The 18,571-nt window shown below is 36.3% G+C and overlaps 2 protein-coding genes across 2 annotated transcripts in view; both read left to right on the top strand.

Moving 5' to 3' along the window:
- The first annotated feature begins 85 nt into the window (after positions 1-85).
- LOC139131616 (E3 ubiquitin-protein ligase RBX1) lies at positions 86-7,807 on the top strand. Its single transcript, XM_070697742.1, has 5 exons — positions 86-241; positions 4,347-4,425; positions 6,169-6,239; positions 6,366-6,451; positions 7,153-7,807. The coding sequence occupies exons 1-5, from the start codon at positions 164-166 to the stop codon at positions 7,163-7,165; spliced, it is 327 nt and encodes a 108-aa protein (XP_070553843.1). The 5' UTR covers positions 86-163; the 3' UTR covers positions 7,166-7,807.
- A 2,523-nt stretch (positions 7,808-10,330) lies between these two features.
- Positions 10,331-18,571, top strand: part of LOC139131612 (uncharacterized) — a 77,794-nt gene continuing 69,553 nt past the window's right edge. Inside the window, exons 1-3 of the mRNA XM_070697738.1 lie at positions 10,331-10,559; positions 10,703-10,780; positions 14,445-14,611. Coding sequence (XP_070553839.1) covers positions 10,462-10,559; positions 10,703-10,780; positions 14,445-14,611 — 343 coding nt within the window. The 5' untranslated portion in view covers positions 10,331-10,461. The remainder of the gene's footprint in view (positions 10,560-10,702; positions 10,781-14,444; positions 14,612-18,571) is intronic.

Below are 18,571 nucleotides of genomic sequence, written 5' to 3'. Positions count from 1 at the left end.
TATCGGCAAACCTATAAATTAAAGTGGAATTTCCTTACTCTAAATCCGGTAATTGAACACTATCCTACAAGAACAAAACTTTCTTCACAAAGAAAATTCAGACGGTGCTGTAAAAAATATTTCATATTCCCTAAGTTAGGTGGTCTACTGGACTCAGGAAAGAATGGCGACAGCAATGGACGTAGATCCTCCAAGCACATCGTCGACAAAAGGCGACAAAAAGCGATTTGAAGTGAAAAAGGTAGGCGATATTTATCGTACATTTTATAGATTCTGTATGTGATTAATTCCAGAAAATATTCTCAGTTCAAATTGTGGAGCTTAAGTAATATTAATATACATACATAGGTTTGGGTCAGAGAGTTTTTTGCTCACGTGTTGACAAACGTGAGCATATGTCGCAGCGATGGCTGTCTGTCTGTGTGTCTGTCTGTCTGTCTGTCTGTCTGTCTGTCTGTGTACTCAATATCTCAAAAACGGTTCATCAGATCAGTATCAAATCTGGTACATAGATTCAGTTTGCAAATGGCAAGAACTGATTAGTTTTTGGTGGGTGTTGCTTGCTTACTTTTTGCTCATTTTGCATAATTAATGATTTTTGAAAAATCGGATATATATTGACAACGACTGCACACAATGTGATGAGATTTGGTACAAATGTTGATCACACCAAGATATATCAGCTGTGAAAGATATTAAGGGGTGACATAAAAGATAATGGATAATTTGCATATTTATTAGGGATATATATCTGATTTGACTTGATCAAAATTGACAAAACTTGGTATGTATATTGAAGATACTATGATTTAACATTACTGAAAGTCATTAAGCATTTTTACTTCATCAAACTCTTACTTTACATATTTGATGAACTTTTGAAATTAGGGATATTTATTTGAATTGACTTGACCAAAATTGATGAAACTTGCTATGTACATTAAAGATACTATGATATAACATTTTTGAAAGTCATTAAGCATTTTTACTTCAGCCAAATACTCATTTGCATATTTAATAAACTTTCCTAATTTGATATATATATCTGAATTGACTTGACCAAAGTTGATGAAACTTGCTATGTACATTGAAGATACTACGATATAACAGTATTGAAAATCATTAAGCAGTTTCACTTCAGTCAATTGCTTATTTACATATTTAATGAACTTCACTATTTAGGAATATGTATTTGAATTGACTCGACTGAAGTTGATGAATCTTGCTACATATATTGAAGATCCTATAAAACAACATTATTGAAAGTTATCATCGGATTTGATAGGACCAAAGTTGACGAATTGCTTTTTACATTAAAGAAGCTAAATACCTTTTAGCCACTTTCAAGCCTTGACAATATCCTTCAAAACCGTGTCTGCGATTTTTTCCCGGAGGCTTCATTCAAATTATATGGCGTGATAATTAAAATTCCTTGAAAAGCACCTTCATCTAACACCTTTAAGAGCGCATTAAAAAAAACAAAGGCATATAAAGAAAATCCCAGACACGGTTTTGAAGGATATTGTCAAGGCTTGTCAATGAAGAAATTCCAACCGGAAATCTTGCAGCGTGTTTGCAGAAGGCGGGAAAAACCGGTTTTTGGAAGGTTCAGCAAAACACTTGTCACGTGACTCTTATGCAAATAATGACCGTGTACTGTGCACGGTCGGATAGCTCTATATCAGGGCTTTCAGAAAATGTATACTTTATTGGGGTTGGGACGTGTTCAATTGAGAAAAAAATAAAAATCTGAAAGTGTTTAAAAGGTATGTAGCTACATTAAAGATACTATGATACGACATTATTGAAAGTCATTTAACATTTTTACTTCAGCCAATTTCTTAATTTGCATATTTAATGAGAACATTTCAGTCAATTCCTAATTTGCATATTTTAATGAACTTTCCTAATTAGGGATATATATTTGGATTTAAAATTAATCTATGGTGAATATTATTCATTATGTTGATCATAACACTTTCAATGAAGTTGCAAACATGTGGCAAAGGTTCAAATTTACACATAACTGCAATATAATGAAACACGTGAGCATTTTCAGTTCATATCTGGTTGTAATTCTATTGCTGCGCGCTGTGGGTCCATGCACAATTGCTTGTGGTTTGTAGGTGCGCGGCAAACACCCCCCCCCCCAGTGACTAAGACAAAATACAGCTAGCTTTCAGCCTAAAACATTTTGCTAAGTCAGTGTGGGCATTTGCTGTGTACCTGACAACAAGCGACTTAACTGTGGTATGTACGGCTCACCGTGGTTTTGGCTTTGGATGCATCGGGCCACGGTCCATGATATCGCAGAGTACCACAGCGCCATCAGTGTTCTGAACCTTTTCCAGGCTTGACGAAGACTATGGTTTCTAAATCGTTCGTTCTGAGTCAAGTCAACATAGATGTCACATGCTATTAAAGTTTGGTAACCTGATTATTTCGAAAAGGACAATGTCCTCATAAGACATAATTAAATGAAACGTGTGTTGTTCAGATTCTTTGTATGACAAGTCATGAATGACATCATTGACAAATTTGGTACACAGTCCCACCATGGACGGTGGTTGGTATAAACATGGTTTTAAGTCACATTGTGGTAGTTCAGTAGACATTGATTTCACAGTAAGCAGTGACATTGTATGCAATCACACTTCCACCACTTATAGGAGCTTTAGTCCATCATCGGGCTTAATATTCACAATATTCATGAATGCAGCTTTTTTATGAGCACATTTGCATTGAAGACACACAAGCATCCTGCCGAATGTATGTATCAACACATAAATGAGCTTCGCCAATTATTAACACAATAGGCATAAAAGGATATATACATTTTTGGGCTAGGCTTGATGTATAATTCCACACTACAGTGTACATTCAATAACAAAACAGAATCTCTCAGTCTTAGATAAGACAGATCTCATTGTTGGGCTGGATTTGACTCAATGCCTAGTTTGCTGTATTGTGTGGTCCCTAACAGTGCCAGGTTCTCTTGTATTCAGAGTCAGTCAAGTATACATGCATGCCATATGCACAGCTCATATCTCATCTACGCAGGGGAAACAGAGTACGGCAGTGACATCACCTGCTCTATGATCTTCTTGGGCCAGACAAAATACCTTGCTCTTAACTGATGTTTCTGTGTCAAGTAAACATAGATTTTAAAATGCTAATTTTGATAACCTACATTATTACAAATAGGACGATGGCCTAATAAGATATAATTTGATGACACAAACTGTATGTCGTCTAGAGTCTTGTGTGACACTGACACCATTGACAAGGACACGACAAGGACGCCAAAGGAGAACTTGGTACCAAAATGAACTAAGCACCACATGAAGTGTGTCATGCACTCTATGTGTACAGCTCAGTGTCATAGTAGTACCATAACATGTTTCAAGCCTTTCTGTATAGGGCTAGGTGAATGAGCACTTTGCTCTTCATCATTTCCGTGTCAAGTCAACATAGAAGTCTGATAACCTACATTATTTCCAAACAACCATGACCCAATAATTCAATGAGACGTATGTAGTTCAGATTCTTTATATAACACTGACATCATTGACAAAGATAGACACACATCACCATGTCACAGACCCATTGGAGACAAGGGTCAACATGTATGAACACATAGACACTGCTTTGAGGGTCTCAGAATGGTACTCCTTGTTCAAGTTGTCTAAACTAGATACCTTTGATAAAGTAATTGACAGAGTGATTAGATTTGCATGCACTTTACACAATAAATTACAACTAACATGACTTTACTGCAAGGAGTGTATATTTCTCTTCTCACACAGATCACCTGTTCATACAAATGATAACCCATTATGCAAAATAATTGCCCTATTCCCAGTCGAGTGTGATGCTTGCCGGATGGTACATGTACTATATACAATACACTGACCTATACAACCCTGTGGTAAATTCCATGATTCTATATGAAAATCTGCTGAAATCACTGTTGTAACATACCTGATATTGCATAATTAAAGCTGCCCTAAGCTTTTCAGTGGCTGCCTTATTGCTTCTTTGTATCAATAAGGTATACATCATGCATGTACATGGGTATGCTTACTACTTAGTATTACACCATACTCTATTGCAGAGAACAAAATATTACAAAAAGTCCTAAGTTATTCTGTTGTAACTGCACTCTATACATGCATGTAAGTTTAGATATGCTCAAATTATTTTCCCTATCAATAACATACGCTAGAAGTGGCTTTGTCATGTGTGATAACTTGTCTACATGGTACAGTGAACGTGCAGATCAGAAAGAATAACTTACATGTACACATTTGTAACCATTTTTTAAACGGTGTATATTGTGTTTACAGTGGAATGCAGTAGCACTATGGGCATGGGACATTGTGGTGGATAACTGTGCAATCTGCCGTAACCATATCATGGACCTCTGTGAGTATACAAATAACAGTCAGTCTCACAAATAGACTTGGTTCTAGTCTGTGATTTGTGAATGTTTGAGTGGGGTAAATGTGATGATTTGTGTTCTGTTTTCATATGAAACGCGTGAGCGGGGTGAATGCGATACAGGGGAGTTTCACCTGGAATCACAGACTTGGTTTTCTTGCACAATCTGAATTGCTATAAATTATTAAATTCATGAGCTGATGTTTGTATTTACATGTACAAACATATTCCATAAGATGACATCATCATGTTTTGTATATTGGGAGGAGTTACTTCTCGATCCCTCCAGAGATGTGCATGAAACTCGCATGGCATTGTTGGTATAGTGTCAAGTACGATCACTCCTACCAAAGTCAGCATGACCTCTTTGTATCACCAAAACACGTGAAAATATCTGGGTTGTTTGTGGGGCCCATGTGACAAAATGTGACCTACAATGTATGTTGCATGAGGAATGCTTCAGGACTACAAAAATGTGATTGAACTGGCCTTCCACTTCGCTGGGATTATATTAACTTTCTGGTTGCTTTCAGTCTTTTTCATTCAACTTTTGGACTTGCTCCTTCACCAGAGCAATAATTTGGGAGACTGATTATTACAGTTTTAGCCCATTGTCTTCCATGTCCGAAGCGATGAAAGTCCAAACAGTGTGGGGGACTTAGTACGTCAGTGATTTAATGCTGCCTTGGTGTGCAGACGAACACATCTTCTCCCTGAATATAACTCTCAACTTTTCTCTGTTAATCTCACATGATTAGTGATGGTGAACCATTCAGTTTTAACATGCGGTCGATGTACAAACTAGAGGCCATACTGTTTTGAGAACATTGGCTGTTAAAGACTAGAATGAAAACTTTTTAGGTCGGTAGGGCATCATCGGGTCCAGGTTTGGCCAAAGCATTCAAACACGTAATTTGGACCCAGCCCAAATTTTGAGGAGGTCCTGGACCCCTTCTTGCCCGGTCCAAACTAGGCTGGCCCTGGCTCGACCAGCTCGTCAACATTGACAGCTTTGAGTCGACCCAAAACCTAGGCTGGCCCACGGCCGACACAAATACTCAATGTGAACGTGACAAGGTTTTTACTCATCTGAAAGAATGAAGGAAAGAATGTACTCAAAATAAACATAATCTTATCAAAGTACAAACATGAACATGAACTAGTTTATTGAAATGCCCAGTAGCTGTAAATTTTGATGACTTATATGTTATATTTTTGTTTTCAATGGCAACTACAGTTTCTTGTTCTACTCAAAGCATGTTCAGTATCACTGTATTCAGCTTGTCAACTCGGCCTGTACATGTGAAGATTGCAGTGTTATTGTTTACAAGTGAATTCTCATCTGGGCTGAAATTCAAATGTGAACAGTGACAGTACAGTTGACACATATAGCCGTTGTGTAGACAAGCTAAATAGTGGGTATTTCAACATGCTTTGGAGAGTAGAACAAGAACTTGCAATCGACATATGAAACAAAAATAGTAAAAATCATTTAAAGTTACAGCTACGGGACGCTGTTACAAGAATACAACAAGTTTCATATTTCTGTCTCCTCAACATGTAGACTCATGTCATTGGGGTTCACAATTGCTACTGAATAAATATGAAATTTTCAGTACATATTCAATTGATTTCTTTGGCGTTTGTAAAATATAAAATTTCAGGAGCTCTTTCACATGGTTACTTTACAGATACTTACATAATTACTCTCGTCTTTACAACTTGTAGGTATTGAATGTCAAGCAAATCAAGCATCTGCAACATCTGAAGAATGTACAGTAGCCTGGGGAGTCTGTAATGTAAGTTCAATGCCATTTCATTCCACCCAGCACTGCAATACCTTGAATTCCATACATAAAATACATCCCTTTAGCATAAAATACATCCCTTTGCATGCTAATATTGATTTTCTCGTCTACACACAGCATGCTTTCCATTTTCACTGTATATCTCGCTGGCTGAAGACTAGACAAGTTTGTCCTCTTGATAACAGAGAATGGGAATTTCAAAAGTAAGTTTATTTTAGATTCTACAGTTAGTTTCAAGATTTACTCTCATTCAAATTAGCCATCAAGTGTGATCTCAGCAGTTTATACAGTTCAAATCATAGTATTGAAAACAGCCCCAAATTGTAATAGTACTCCAATCTAGTCAAGGTGACAAAAGTTGCACATGGAGTAGAATTTTACCTCTTTATAAAAATCATCTTCCTATTAATGACATTTGCAAAAGTGTTTTCAGTAGAAAGAATTGCTGTGTATCTGAATGTGAGAACTACCTAAATCATTGTACTATTTAATATTTGGAAGCTTTGGCCAATTGGTTGGCTGGAACTCCCTGTTTATATTGCATTATTTCCAAATAGCCAATCAGGTACACCAGCGCCCAAGTTGCAGACTCCATAAGTTGCTGTAAATAATGATTGTCATCAAGCGGATATACCATTTCAGAACCATTGTACATCAGCAGACTTTTGCTTTAAATTTTGTAAATACTGTGTACAGTTTTAGGCCAGTCCATATATTCTCCATTGATGATAAGTCATAATTTCATTTACATAATTAGACGATGCTAATTAATACACACTGCAAATGAATACATTAATTTAGCATATCAAGATTATGTCTGTAATTTCAAGGCTAATATCATTAAAATTATGATAATGAATTTTCTAATTTTATTTTCGTTCTCCCACTTCTTATTCTATTTCAGGTATGGTCACTAAGGTAGATTTTTGTTCACCATTTCATATGAGTATTTGCGGTAGAGGCATTAGAGCTGAACTTTCATTTATTTTGCACTGTTTGATGAAGTACAGTGTAAGTGATACAGTCTCAACGCTGTAGCAATGGTGAATGTGGTACCCACTAAGTCTTAATTCAACACTGAACAAGAATTTAGAATAACGGTACCATATTTCAGTCTTAAGTGTTTTAGGATAGACTACTTTCAATTTTCTCTGTGTACTATTTGTGTACTTTGAGTTAATTTCTCTCCATTTGCCTATTTATCAGAGCCTACAGATGCATTAAAACTTAGACTTTGAAAATACCATTGATGATCAATATTCCCTTTACACTTCAACATCTGTCAATGGTGATACCCCTTTCATTTTCAGTACATGTATAAAGGACTTCAAAATGTGAAAATAGGGAAGAATGGATCCCAACAATAAGTAGTGATTGTTACAGGTTGCCCCTATTTTGTAAACTTTCCATAATGCTGTGACTGTTCCCTCATGTAAATAAATTGCCATTTTGTTTCGCAATTTATTTCTCTCATGATTAAAGCAGCGTTTATTGTTTGTGAAACATGTATTACAATTTCTCTGTTATTTTACTATAATAAATCTAGCTGAAAACATTAACAGTTGTTTGTCCTGCTTGCTATTCTGTATTGCACAAGTTTTGACCAGAAGCATAGGAGAGATATTACCCTCCACCATCAATGCATCACAGCCATTTGGTCTACGTCCACAGTATATATTCTTGTATACCATCCACTCGTTAATTTGTACCTAGTGGTATATAAGAGTTCAAAACTTTCATCCTACCAAAGCATACTTATTGGCGCTTCCTCACCAGCCTCAATACAGGACCACCCAACATAACCTTTGAAGCGCCCTCTATGGCTCTATGGCAAAACGAAAGTGGATGAACAGTGTACATCTACAAAACTTTCGAAATGCAATGTGCAATAATTGCGTGGTTTTGTAATTTTCATCTTCTGATTAGTTCTTATCACACTTTATATCATCCCTTTGTTGCTATGTTTTATTCCTCTATTTCACTGATCAATGCAGTCCGTTCCAACTCTTGTTCTGACCTGAAGGAGGGACCCTGCCTGAATAAACATCCTTAATTAGGACAGTTATAGTACTGATGGCATGTGTGGGCACCAGATTGTCTCATTAAAAAATTGACCCACCAGAGTACATTTTCAATGGAAAACAAAAGGCTATCACACCTCCATAATCCTCTTGCAGACCAGAACAAAGGTGATCCCAGGGATCGTGAACAGTGCCTTTAAGGTAGTAGACTACCCAGGGGCTATGCAACATTAGCCATGGCATAGGTTTGCATGTAGAAATGTTATTAAGGGATATGACCTTGAGCTGCAATGGTAAAAGCTGTAGGAAAACAAACACCTCCCCACTCTCCCACCTTGTGACCTTAAATGACCTACACCAACCAAGGATTTGTTGTGAGACAGTTTCGAAGGCTGTGAACATAATTTTGTCTTGTTTAATATCAATATGTAGTAAAATTTGATCCTGAAAACAGAGCTGAGGTAAATTTTTTCATTGCGAACCAATTTTTGCAACTTTCGCATGTAAGACACACAAGAACTGATGAGAAATTTTGATCCAGGATAATTCCAGATGTCATAATCCCCCCCTCAGTGGAAGGAATTTCACTATCTGTAACTGATTTAAATGCTGTTTACATTTGAATAATAGCACTCATAGCATTAATTAAAACTTCCCCAAAGTTGTAAATATATACTGTCAGCTGGTCTTATGTAAACATGGTCAACCAAGGGGTGGAACATTTGATATTCAGGAGGGGGTAGGGAATAGAAGATTAACGAGGTAGCATTCCTTTTTAAAAGATCCCTTTTATATTTTTTTCCTACTCTTTTTTCCCCACGCTCACACATTTTCTTTTTGTCAAGCTTCTCTGGCTAATTCTTTTGTTGACATTTGCTTATGTATCTAGGATCTGCTTGTCCCATTGCTATAGAAGTTGATATGCACGTTCCTAAAGATGACCTCCCCCTTACCTAAGTTGCAGACCTTACTTGCTTTTGTCATTCTTGTTTTTCTGGTTGATCTTTGGTACCCATACTGGTATGTACCAGTTCTGATAAAATGTGAGCGACACCGTATAATTGCGGTATTTTTTAAAATTTGAACAAGCTTAGAATGATCTTCCTGTCAAATGCCTAAATAATAACTTCCTGTACATAGCACAACAATCAGATCAGCACTCTTTGTGAACAAACAGTGCACTCATTACCTTCCAGAGATGAAGATGAATACTCACGAAGATTGATATGAAACATGAAGCTTATTCCTGGTGGCATTATATAGGAATTATCTATTTGTTATTTTTGTCAATATCATTATATCATAGTGCACTGGTTCAAGCCATTGAATATTCTCCACTGACATTTCATCATTACCAATTAAATTGTATACTCAATAAATGTTCATGAATACACTCTGCACAAATGGAATCATTTATTTACACTATTTAGTAACATGTCATTTTTAATGATGAAATGTGTCTGAAATATATTGACCTTAAAAAATTACAATTGGCAATAACTTGAGAGGAAAACCATCTCCATAGGCTTATTCCAGCATTAAAGTATGACCTTCTCAAATGCGTGAAGTTCAGAATCAGATAAAGATGTTTATTAATTCTTAAAGTTACCCCCTTCAATGATCTGGAGAAAATTAATTTTTTTTTGTCTTTATTTGTCAATAAAGCAAATACCATTCTTACTACTCTTGTATGCAATATTATTTTTAATTTGTTTTTCCGTAAAAAATAGGGGGATAAGTATATCTTTACATGTAACTAACTTATCATGAGCCTAATGTATAACTTATCATGAGCCGATAAAGACGTGTTACGCTTTAGCCTCTGCGCCTGCTTGCTGCATGCTGTTTCTTTTAGGCAAAACAGTTCCGGTAAAATCGTAGAGTTTTGTATCCATCGCTTTCTCCCCATGGTTGTATAAAACAAAACTATTAACGTTTCAGTTGAGATAATCAGTCGATACGGAAACCGATTTGTAAACGAATTTCCCGAAAATAATCTCGCGGAGGCCTCGTGCTGTTGACAAAGTGTGATTCTGTTGTCATGTAGAATAGGGTGTCGGGTCAGGTCAAGGGGCACGGCGCATGTTTTGAAACAGCTTACGTGCTTACGAAGTCGTAAATTGTTAAAAACCAACAGTTCGTTAATTTGGAACAAGCAATGAAGAGTACCCCGCGAAATTCGTCTTTTCGACATGTGTGAGGTTTTAGAGAAGAAGCAAGATGGTCGTAGGGAATACAGCGTGGCCGAAATCGGGTCGACAACAATGGACGATCAGGAAGGCTTTGAAAGGTAGGGGTAATTGTATGTAGGTCAAACTGACTGACTCGTCAACTTTATCCTCAATATTTTTTTCGTGTTTTTAGACTTTGAACGCCCTCTTTCCTCGCCAAACCGTAACGAAAGTAATACACAATGTGTAATTATATTTTCAGAACTTTGCCAAAGATGTCGTTCCCAGGCAAAGCAGAGAAAGACGACGGAGATGACTCGTCACGCGGCGATCTAAGGAGGTCAGTGGAACTGTGTAGTCGTGCGGTAATAATACACGCATCAGACAAAGCATATAAAAATGAACTGCATCTGGTGTTGTATTTCTGGTGATACATACATAATGTTTTTGGTTCCGTGTTTATTCGAACTGTTGAACTCTGAGAATAACATGCATGTCATCATGGATGGGTATCTGAGATTGTCAATGCTATTATATTTTTTACCCCTCCAATCTCAAGTGTAAAAAGTTGATTGTGATATTGTATGATAGACGCTTTTATGCCACTAGTCTAAGCTTACTACTTTAATACTGCGCATACTTGATAAAGACGAGGAATTGAAAAACGTGGATTGAAAAACGATTTGAAATTGATAAACATGTGATTAAAAATGGGCCTTCAGTTAACTAAATAAAAATGATCTGTATTTTTCACATGGATGACACAGACTGAATTGGAATTGGTTTTTTTCAATCACAACCTAAACTTTTCCTTTTGAAATTTCGATACGAATTACTGATGGTAATATTGTACTAACTCTAAAAGCTAGAAATCTTGGCATTCAATTTACTTGTCATGAATATGGATCATCACATTACATAAACTTGTGAAGCAGCCTGTTTTAACAATCCGAAATATCAGTCTGGTCCTAAACTATCTTACAGAAGACACTCAGGGTGATATGGCAACTCTCTCCATCATTTTTGAAAATTTTTTAGTTTTCATCTGATAGGCAAGCTTCATCTTCAGATTTCAAGATCAATAGGGAAACACGCCTGGAAAAGTAAAAGTTTGAAACTTAATTTCCCTCATACTTTCTTTCAGAAGGCTTTCACAATTCTCTTCCATAATGAAGAATAAAAATGAGGGATATGTAAACCAAGTAAATTTTTGAGTTTTAGAACCAAACTTGTCTTAAATTTACCCATTCTTGAAGCTCAAATGACCACCATCACATGATCACTTGTAGACTCTGAAGAAATTTTTTATTTCACACACATTGGATTGAAAATTATAAAGTTTTCTTTACAAGCTTTGGATGAAAACTTGAATTTTCTTTTTACTAGTTATTTAATGAATGTTCACAGCGATGGAAATAACCAAAAGTTGTATGGTTTGAGAATTTGTACTCCTAAATAAAAAGGACACAATGTGTTCTGCAGACTCAGTACGCCCAAGAGATCACATGACGACAATACAAACAAATCCATGTGTACAAGGGCGTATAGAAATACATATATTTCTGTGCGTGTTTGTGCATGTGGTTTTGTAATTGTTTGTACCGTGGTCCATTGGAATTCCGGGTTTCACCTATTCTGTTCCTGATACACATGTTACCATACTCAGTGTTCACGACACATGGCTCTTATAGTGTTCTCGATGCAACAATGCTGGCCACTTTACAAAACAAACAAAGAATCGTTCATGAAAATGGCAACTTTATTTGCAATCTAAGTACATAATTATCACACATGTTACACTAAAAGCATCGATGACAATTAATTAACTCATACTGTGCCCTAAAATATGTTTTGAATTCTTCTGTTGGTATGCTTTCTCTTTGACAAGTGGTGACTCTTGCGGTAACAAGGAAAACAATTGATAAAATCATATCATTACACCTTTGTACCCCAACGCTTTCATAAGGACTGCATCGATTATTTCTCTTCGCGGTGAATTTTGAGAAAAGCAACCTACCATAATTAAATATTTTAGCAGAATTCCCGCACAATTTAGAAGATACCCATCCAACCTCATTGATTCTATTTATTTCGGTGAATTTGATCTACTACCGGTATTTATCATAGTACTTAATCGTAATATGAGTTTGATTATCATCAGATGGCTTTACAATTGTTAAACATCATTCTTTGTTTGACTATTGCCTGTTATCACAGTTGGCCATGTTTTGCTATAGTATTATCAAAAGCTAATGATAGGCAACCCATGATAAACCTCTATTAACTTAAATTCAATTCAACATTCACTCTTCTTAAATTGTAAAGAAACAGTAACAGCTGCTTACCTTCCCTATATGTAGATTAAACTTTTGTAAAGATTTTTTGCTCAAGTGCTCACACACGTGAGCATATGGTTTACCAATGTCTGTATGTGTGTGTGTGAAACTGACAATATTCCTAGTGCGTTTGCTGACATTTCTACATGCAATCCTATGTCATGGCTAATTTTGCATAGCCTCTGCGTAGTCTTACCTAACTTCTATAGACCTGTTGATTTTGATCACTACTATAACTGTCAGCAATGAATAATTCCTACTTCAACATAAGGAAGAGATATGTTTGGCCAGGGTTTATTTACTGTCTGCCAAAGTTGTTTTCAAAGTAAACCCATTATGATTGATTTGGAGAATTTCATACTCTACACTGTTGTGTCCGCTGTCTCACGTCCCAGTTACATTAATGGTGGCAGGTAGAGGAAGCAATTACTACATGTTTTTCCTGTTAATGGAAATCTCAACAGTTCAAACTAGATGTGAATGCCTAATGCTTTCCTCAATCCTAAGACTGGTAGAAAAATTAAGCAGTGTGATTTATACCCAGTTTCCTACTGTGATAATTGCTCAATAAGGCTAAATCAGCCTCTTCTACTAGTAACTTGAATCCATACCTGAAACAGTAATTTTGTTTGCATGTTTTCTGCAAATCAGGTCCAGAATGTGAAGGCAAGTTTTCATGAGAGTTTACATCAGTTTTATAGGCATTCAAATAATACCTGTTTTCGTACACATCCACATTTATCAATTGATAGCCAAGTCATATATCAGGCTATTGATGTATAAAGTCTGCTAAATGTGTTTATGTCAACAATGCTCAACATGGAGGCCCTTTATCATTGTGCCATTGTTTCAAAAATATCCTAGATTTCCCTTTGGACTCATTGGAACACAGCTGAAGGAAAAAAAACTGGGTCAAGGAGAAAGACTGCAAAAAAACAAACACATGCTGCTTGGGTTTTTGAGAAGACTTGTCACCTTAAACATGTTGTTGTTTACAGCAACACAATAACCCAACTAACTAACCTTACATATTGAATATTAATACCATGGTAATACTGGTTCCCAAAGTGATACAGGGATGTTAATTCAGTAAATAAAGGGTTTTGTGTCAGAGTGATTCAATCAATATTTTTAATGATGTTCAACCGATCACTGCTCTATGCAAACATTTTTGTCCAAATAGCCTGTGGATGGCTCTGAAATTTCAGCAATATTTTGTAGATTTCTCACACGTGATTGTGTAGGTATACCAATGGGCGTGCCTTTGACATTTCATGCTCAGTGCCAGCGTATTGTTATTTTCGTTCCCTTTGCTTCCTGACAGCATAAAATTCACATATAAACATTGCTTGATCACTCAACTTGCTACATGCATAATTTAGGTGACCAAGGTAATCATACAGCAGTCCTTTGCCATTGAGAAGCTAAGTGGAAGTGTGGGTTGTGCATTACTTTGTAAATAATTGGGATGCTACAAACCATAACCCATCTCAACTAATAATTTCATTAATTTATAAAATTTATATTCATTATTGTTTTTGATGGTGATCCATTCAGTGCAATGTAAAAAGGTGATTATAGCCTCTGAACTTATATTTGAATAGTGTACTCTTAGATGAAATTCCGTATTTGTGAAAAACCTAATTCAATGACTGGTTTCCCCCCTAGTTGCAGTCGGAATTCTCGTAACTTGAGTGACAAAGTGAGGCGAGACAAGCTGAACTGCTACATCAGTGAGTTAGCTGAGTTAGTGGCACCACCAACACAGAACATCAAACGGCGTGAAAAGGCTGCGGTCCTGAAACTTTCTGTCAATTATTTAAGATTACATCACGGTAAGCTCTTTTGTGTTGATGCAGCATTTTTGTATCAGTGTGTTTGAAAAGTATGTTTCCAGGTATAACCCAACTGGAAATATTGCTTGATTTTGCCAGCAGCATCTTTATTATATTATCTGGGTCAACACATTGGTTGCCACTAGCAACAGAATATGAAAATAGAAGAAGGGTTAATTGAATGGCATGTATTTATCATTTATCATTTCATGGAAAGGGTGTGTGTACAGAGAATAGTTGTTAGCAACGCCCTCAGAATGAGGCCCCATACAGGATCATCTCTCGTACATCACACCGATAGAATAAATCATTCAGTAAAATTCTTTGGCTAGACTTAAAATATATATTACTATAGGAATAAATCGCCGACCCGATAGTAATCTGAATGAAACGTATGGTTTGGACAATGTAAAATACATGTATACCAAAACTGACATTTTTGTTTTTGTTTAATATTTCCTTTTTGAAAAACATTCCAACCAAGAAATACGTGACTTAATGATTTAACACACACTCTTCATGTATGTTAAAATTCTGCTTCGACAAAAAAGTTAAAATTTCATGAACATCATCTTCAAAATGAAAATGACGTTTTCGTCAGCTCATCTGTCAAGCTTGGAACTGCTCTTGGCAAGAATTAACAATTGATTGATTCTGAATTATTGAGTGGTTGAAGGCATGCATAACTTGATTAAGATTGCATGTGTACAATGCAATGATTCTGTGCGATCACGTTTTATTATAATTAACCGCACGTCAATCAAGGAATATCAGTGAGTTTTTACAGTTCTTATGTGAATTACAGATAATTGCTTTCAAGATGCTAAAAAAACCAACTTTACCCTTCATAGTTTCTTTTGTGTATGTTTGTTGATTATGTAGAGAGGTACTTTATGTGGTATTGATTTTCTATGTATTGTTTCCGTCTCCTCAATTGCCAGCACACTCAACTCAGCTGTTCTGAGTTCCACAACATGTGTATCACATATCAATACAATATCGACCTTGTAAAGTAAACTGGCAATTATCCAGAAATAAAATCTGAAATGTAACAAATCGGACAATGTTGGAGACAGCATGAGTGGTGTGTGAATAGTTGATGTTTCAAAGATACAGTATGTATGCTCCATTGTTCATTCATGAGCTTTAGGAAATACCCAGCCACCTGAAATGTCACAGCGCACAATCAAGTGATTGGTCTTTGTTCCACATAACATGTATGGTCTCACAGTCCACAGTTACATACAAGGAGGTCAACGCATGGTCTACTGACCTCGTCCTCAATAATAATCTCCCAGTTCATCTGCAAAAGTAACTGATTGATAATGTCATGCACATAAATTGAAGGGATTATAAATAGTGAACCTTATCAATCTACCAGTAGTTATTTTATTATTCCAATTTTCAGTATTCAAATGTTACCTAAAATTGAGATATCTAATTTTTTTTAGTAAAAACGTCACACTCTCAGAGCCAGGTGACAACTCTCAATCAATGCAAATATATGAATTTGTAATTCCTTATTTCTTCCATAACTCCACAAGCACTAACGTGTGGAAGTCTTGATAGCTCATGAGATTCTCACATCCCAAATTATCCTTTAACATTCACTGACACACAAACCTCGACTGAAATTTGCCATGAAACTCCAAGCTGTAGGTGGACAAGCACAAATAGAAATGCAGGTCAAAGGCTAATGCAAGATATACGGTAATTTAAAATTGTGACTGGGCTGAAGGATCAAAAACAATTCCTCCATGAGAATGTTCAACATGTGACAACCCATAAACTTGTTATATTTGATATGTCACTCAAAAATTTATTTCCCCTTTATGATACAAATCCGTATATAATTTTTCAGGAGTATATTTCCCATCTAAGCTCAAAAAACCAGCATTATATGTACTGTCTGTAGGAATGCTTGGTATTTTTGAAGGGGACTACTTAGCTAGCAATACTGTGTTCTATTCACAGAAAGTAATCATACGTGCCTTGGTACACGGGTACCTCAACAATTACTGCGTAGCATTCATACCATCAACAAGTTAAATCGAAAGGTGTGAGAGCTCCCCATCCATGACAAAACCAATCCATTTAATTCTGAAATAACCATATTAAATATCAAACACTTTTTTCCCCTTAACTACCACAATCAAGATATTTGTCGATTTGCTCCTAACTTATTAAGGTGGAGCTGCATGTTGCCAACACAGTTTTTTTCAAAGGGTGACAAGGAAACCCCCTCATACTACATGTAGATATTTTCAAAAAGTAAAGAATCTAAAGTTTAGTATGGTAGCAATAGTTTACTCGAAAGATGAAGGGGTGTATATTTGGGTTAAAAAGACTGAATTTTGGTAATAATGATGAAATTAATTTAAGTCAAAATCTTAAAAGATACTATTTTCTGAAATGTATTTCATTTGAAACAAGAGTATATGTAGAAAAAAACAACTAATTTATTTTGCATTATCTATCCTCATTCTGAAATGGCATTGGTTGAAAGACTTGCACTCAAAAAAAGTGATTAAAAACATGATCAGCAAAATTAAAATGCCTCTTATTCAAAATTGTTTTATTGCGTTTAAAGAACATAATGTGAAAATTTCAGACAATTTGACCCAGCCAGAGTGGAGTTAAATTCTTTGGAAATCTTGAAATTAGGAGAAAAGAGAAGCCAGGAACTTGGGTGATTTGCATGTATTTGCATAAATAAACACTTCTTTATCACGCAACTTACGATTGCTTGACAAGCTAAAAGGTGAATCCAACCAGTATTTTAATATTGGGTTAACAAATTAATTGAAATTGAATGTATATTTGCGATATTGATTTTGAGCAAAATACGCTCTGTTGGGTGTAGCAACCCCTTAAACCGGTGTGCGGGGTATAAAAGGCCCCTAACTTATTGAAAATTCATAATGGCGCTTGAGTGACAACTGGCAATAGCTAGGTAGACCGCTCCGTGAAAATCGGCCGAAACGATTCTCAAACAAATATTATTGGAATACCATGAACATAGACTGTTTCATAAACACCTAGACCATACAGGTATCTACAAAGTTTCACAAAGTTTTTTAAAACTACGACGATTAGGGGGAAAATCGCTTTCTGAACAAAGGGAATGGCCCTCAGCAGACAGTCGTTCCATGATTCAAACAATTGTCAATCATTCGGTGACGCGCAGAGGCGTAAACTGGTCAAACATTTGCTGTGCATACGAGAACAATTACGATGTAAACAAACCATAATTGTGTACGCTTAGAGCACCGTCCCTCCACGAGTTATATCAGCGGGCAAAGGATGAAAACTTTGTGTAAATTGTCATCAACTCTTTTGCTAGCGTCTATGGTGCAATGACCTCACGAAAGTGAACCATTTTCAGACGTGACTTAGCACGAGGACTAGTCAGTAAGCTTACCCGTAGTACGATGTTTCTAGCGAAAAGCGCGTAATATTTTTTAACAAAACTGTAAGCAGAGTCCGTAGTTTGCACTGATAATGGCATCGAAAATAACCATCAAAACATGGCGGTAGCCTCCATGATCAATTTAATTATTGTCAGTCGAAGAGATCTACGTTTTAAACAACTTCCCCCTTCCAAATCTACGGCCGAACGTGATGGTACTGAACAGTTGTTTTGGATATATATGCTGGCCCCGAAAACGGCCTTATGTGCACGTGTTTTTACACGTGGAAATGACATGTCGTGTTCGGAGGGCTGGTAAGGTTTTGACATACCGATTGTCCCAGTTACATTTGGAATTCTGTGATGAGAATTTAACAAAAATTCTAAGATATCTGAACAGTTGAATCATTCTATCTTTCAGTTCAAGATGAGCAAGTAAGCGCCAATACCCAATCTTGTAAACGCTTTAGGATACGCGTGTCTGAGGACAGCTCATTGATTCCGCGCTACATCGTAATACTATTTCGGCAAAAGCTGGACTTAAATTCCTT

This window comes from Ptychodera flava, chromosome 4, assembly GCF_041260155.1.
Source record: "Ptychodera flava strain L36383 chromosome 4, AS_Pfla_20210202, whole genome shotgun sequence".
Taxonomy (NCBI): domain Eukaryota; kingdom Metazoa; phylum Hemichordata; class Enteropneusta; family Ptychoderidae; genus Ptychodera; species Ptychodera flava.
This window is presented reverse-complemented; position numbering and strand designations above follow the sequence as displayed.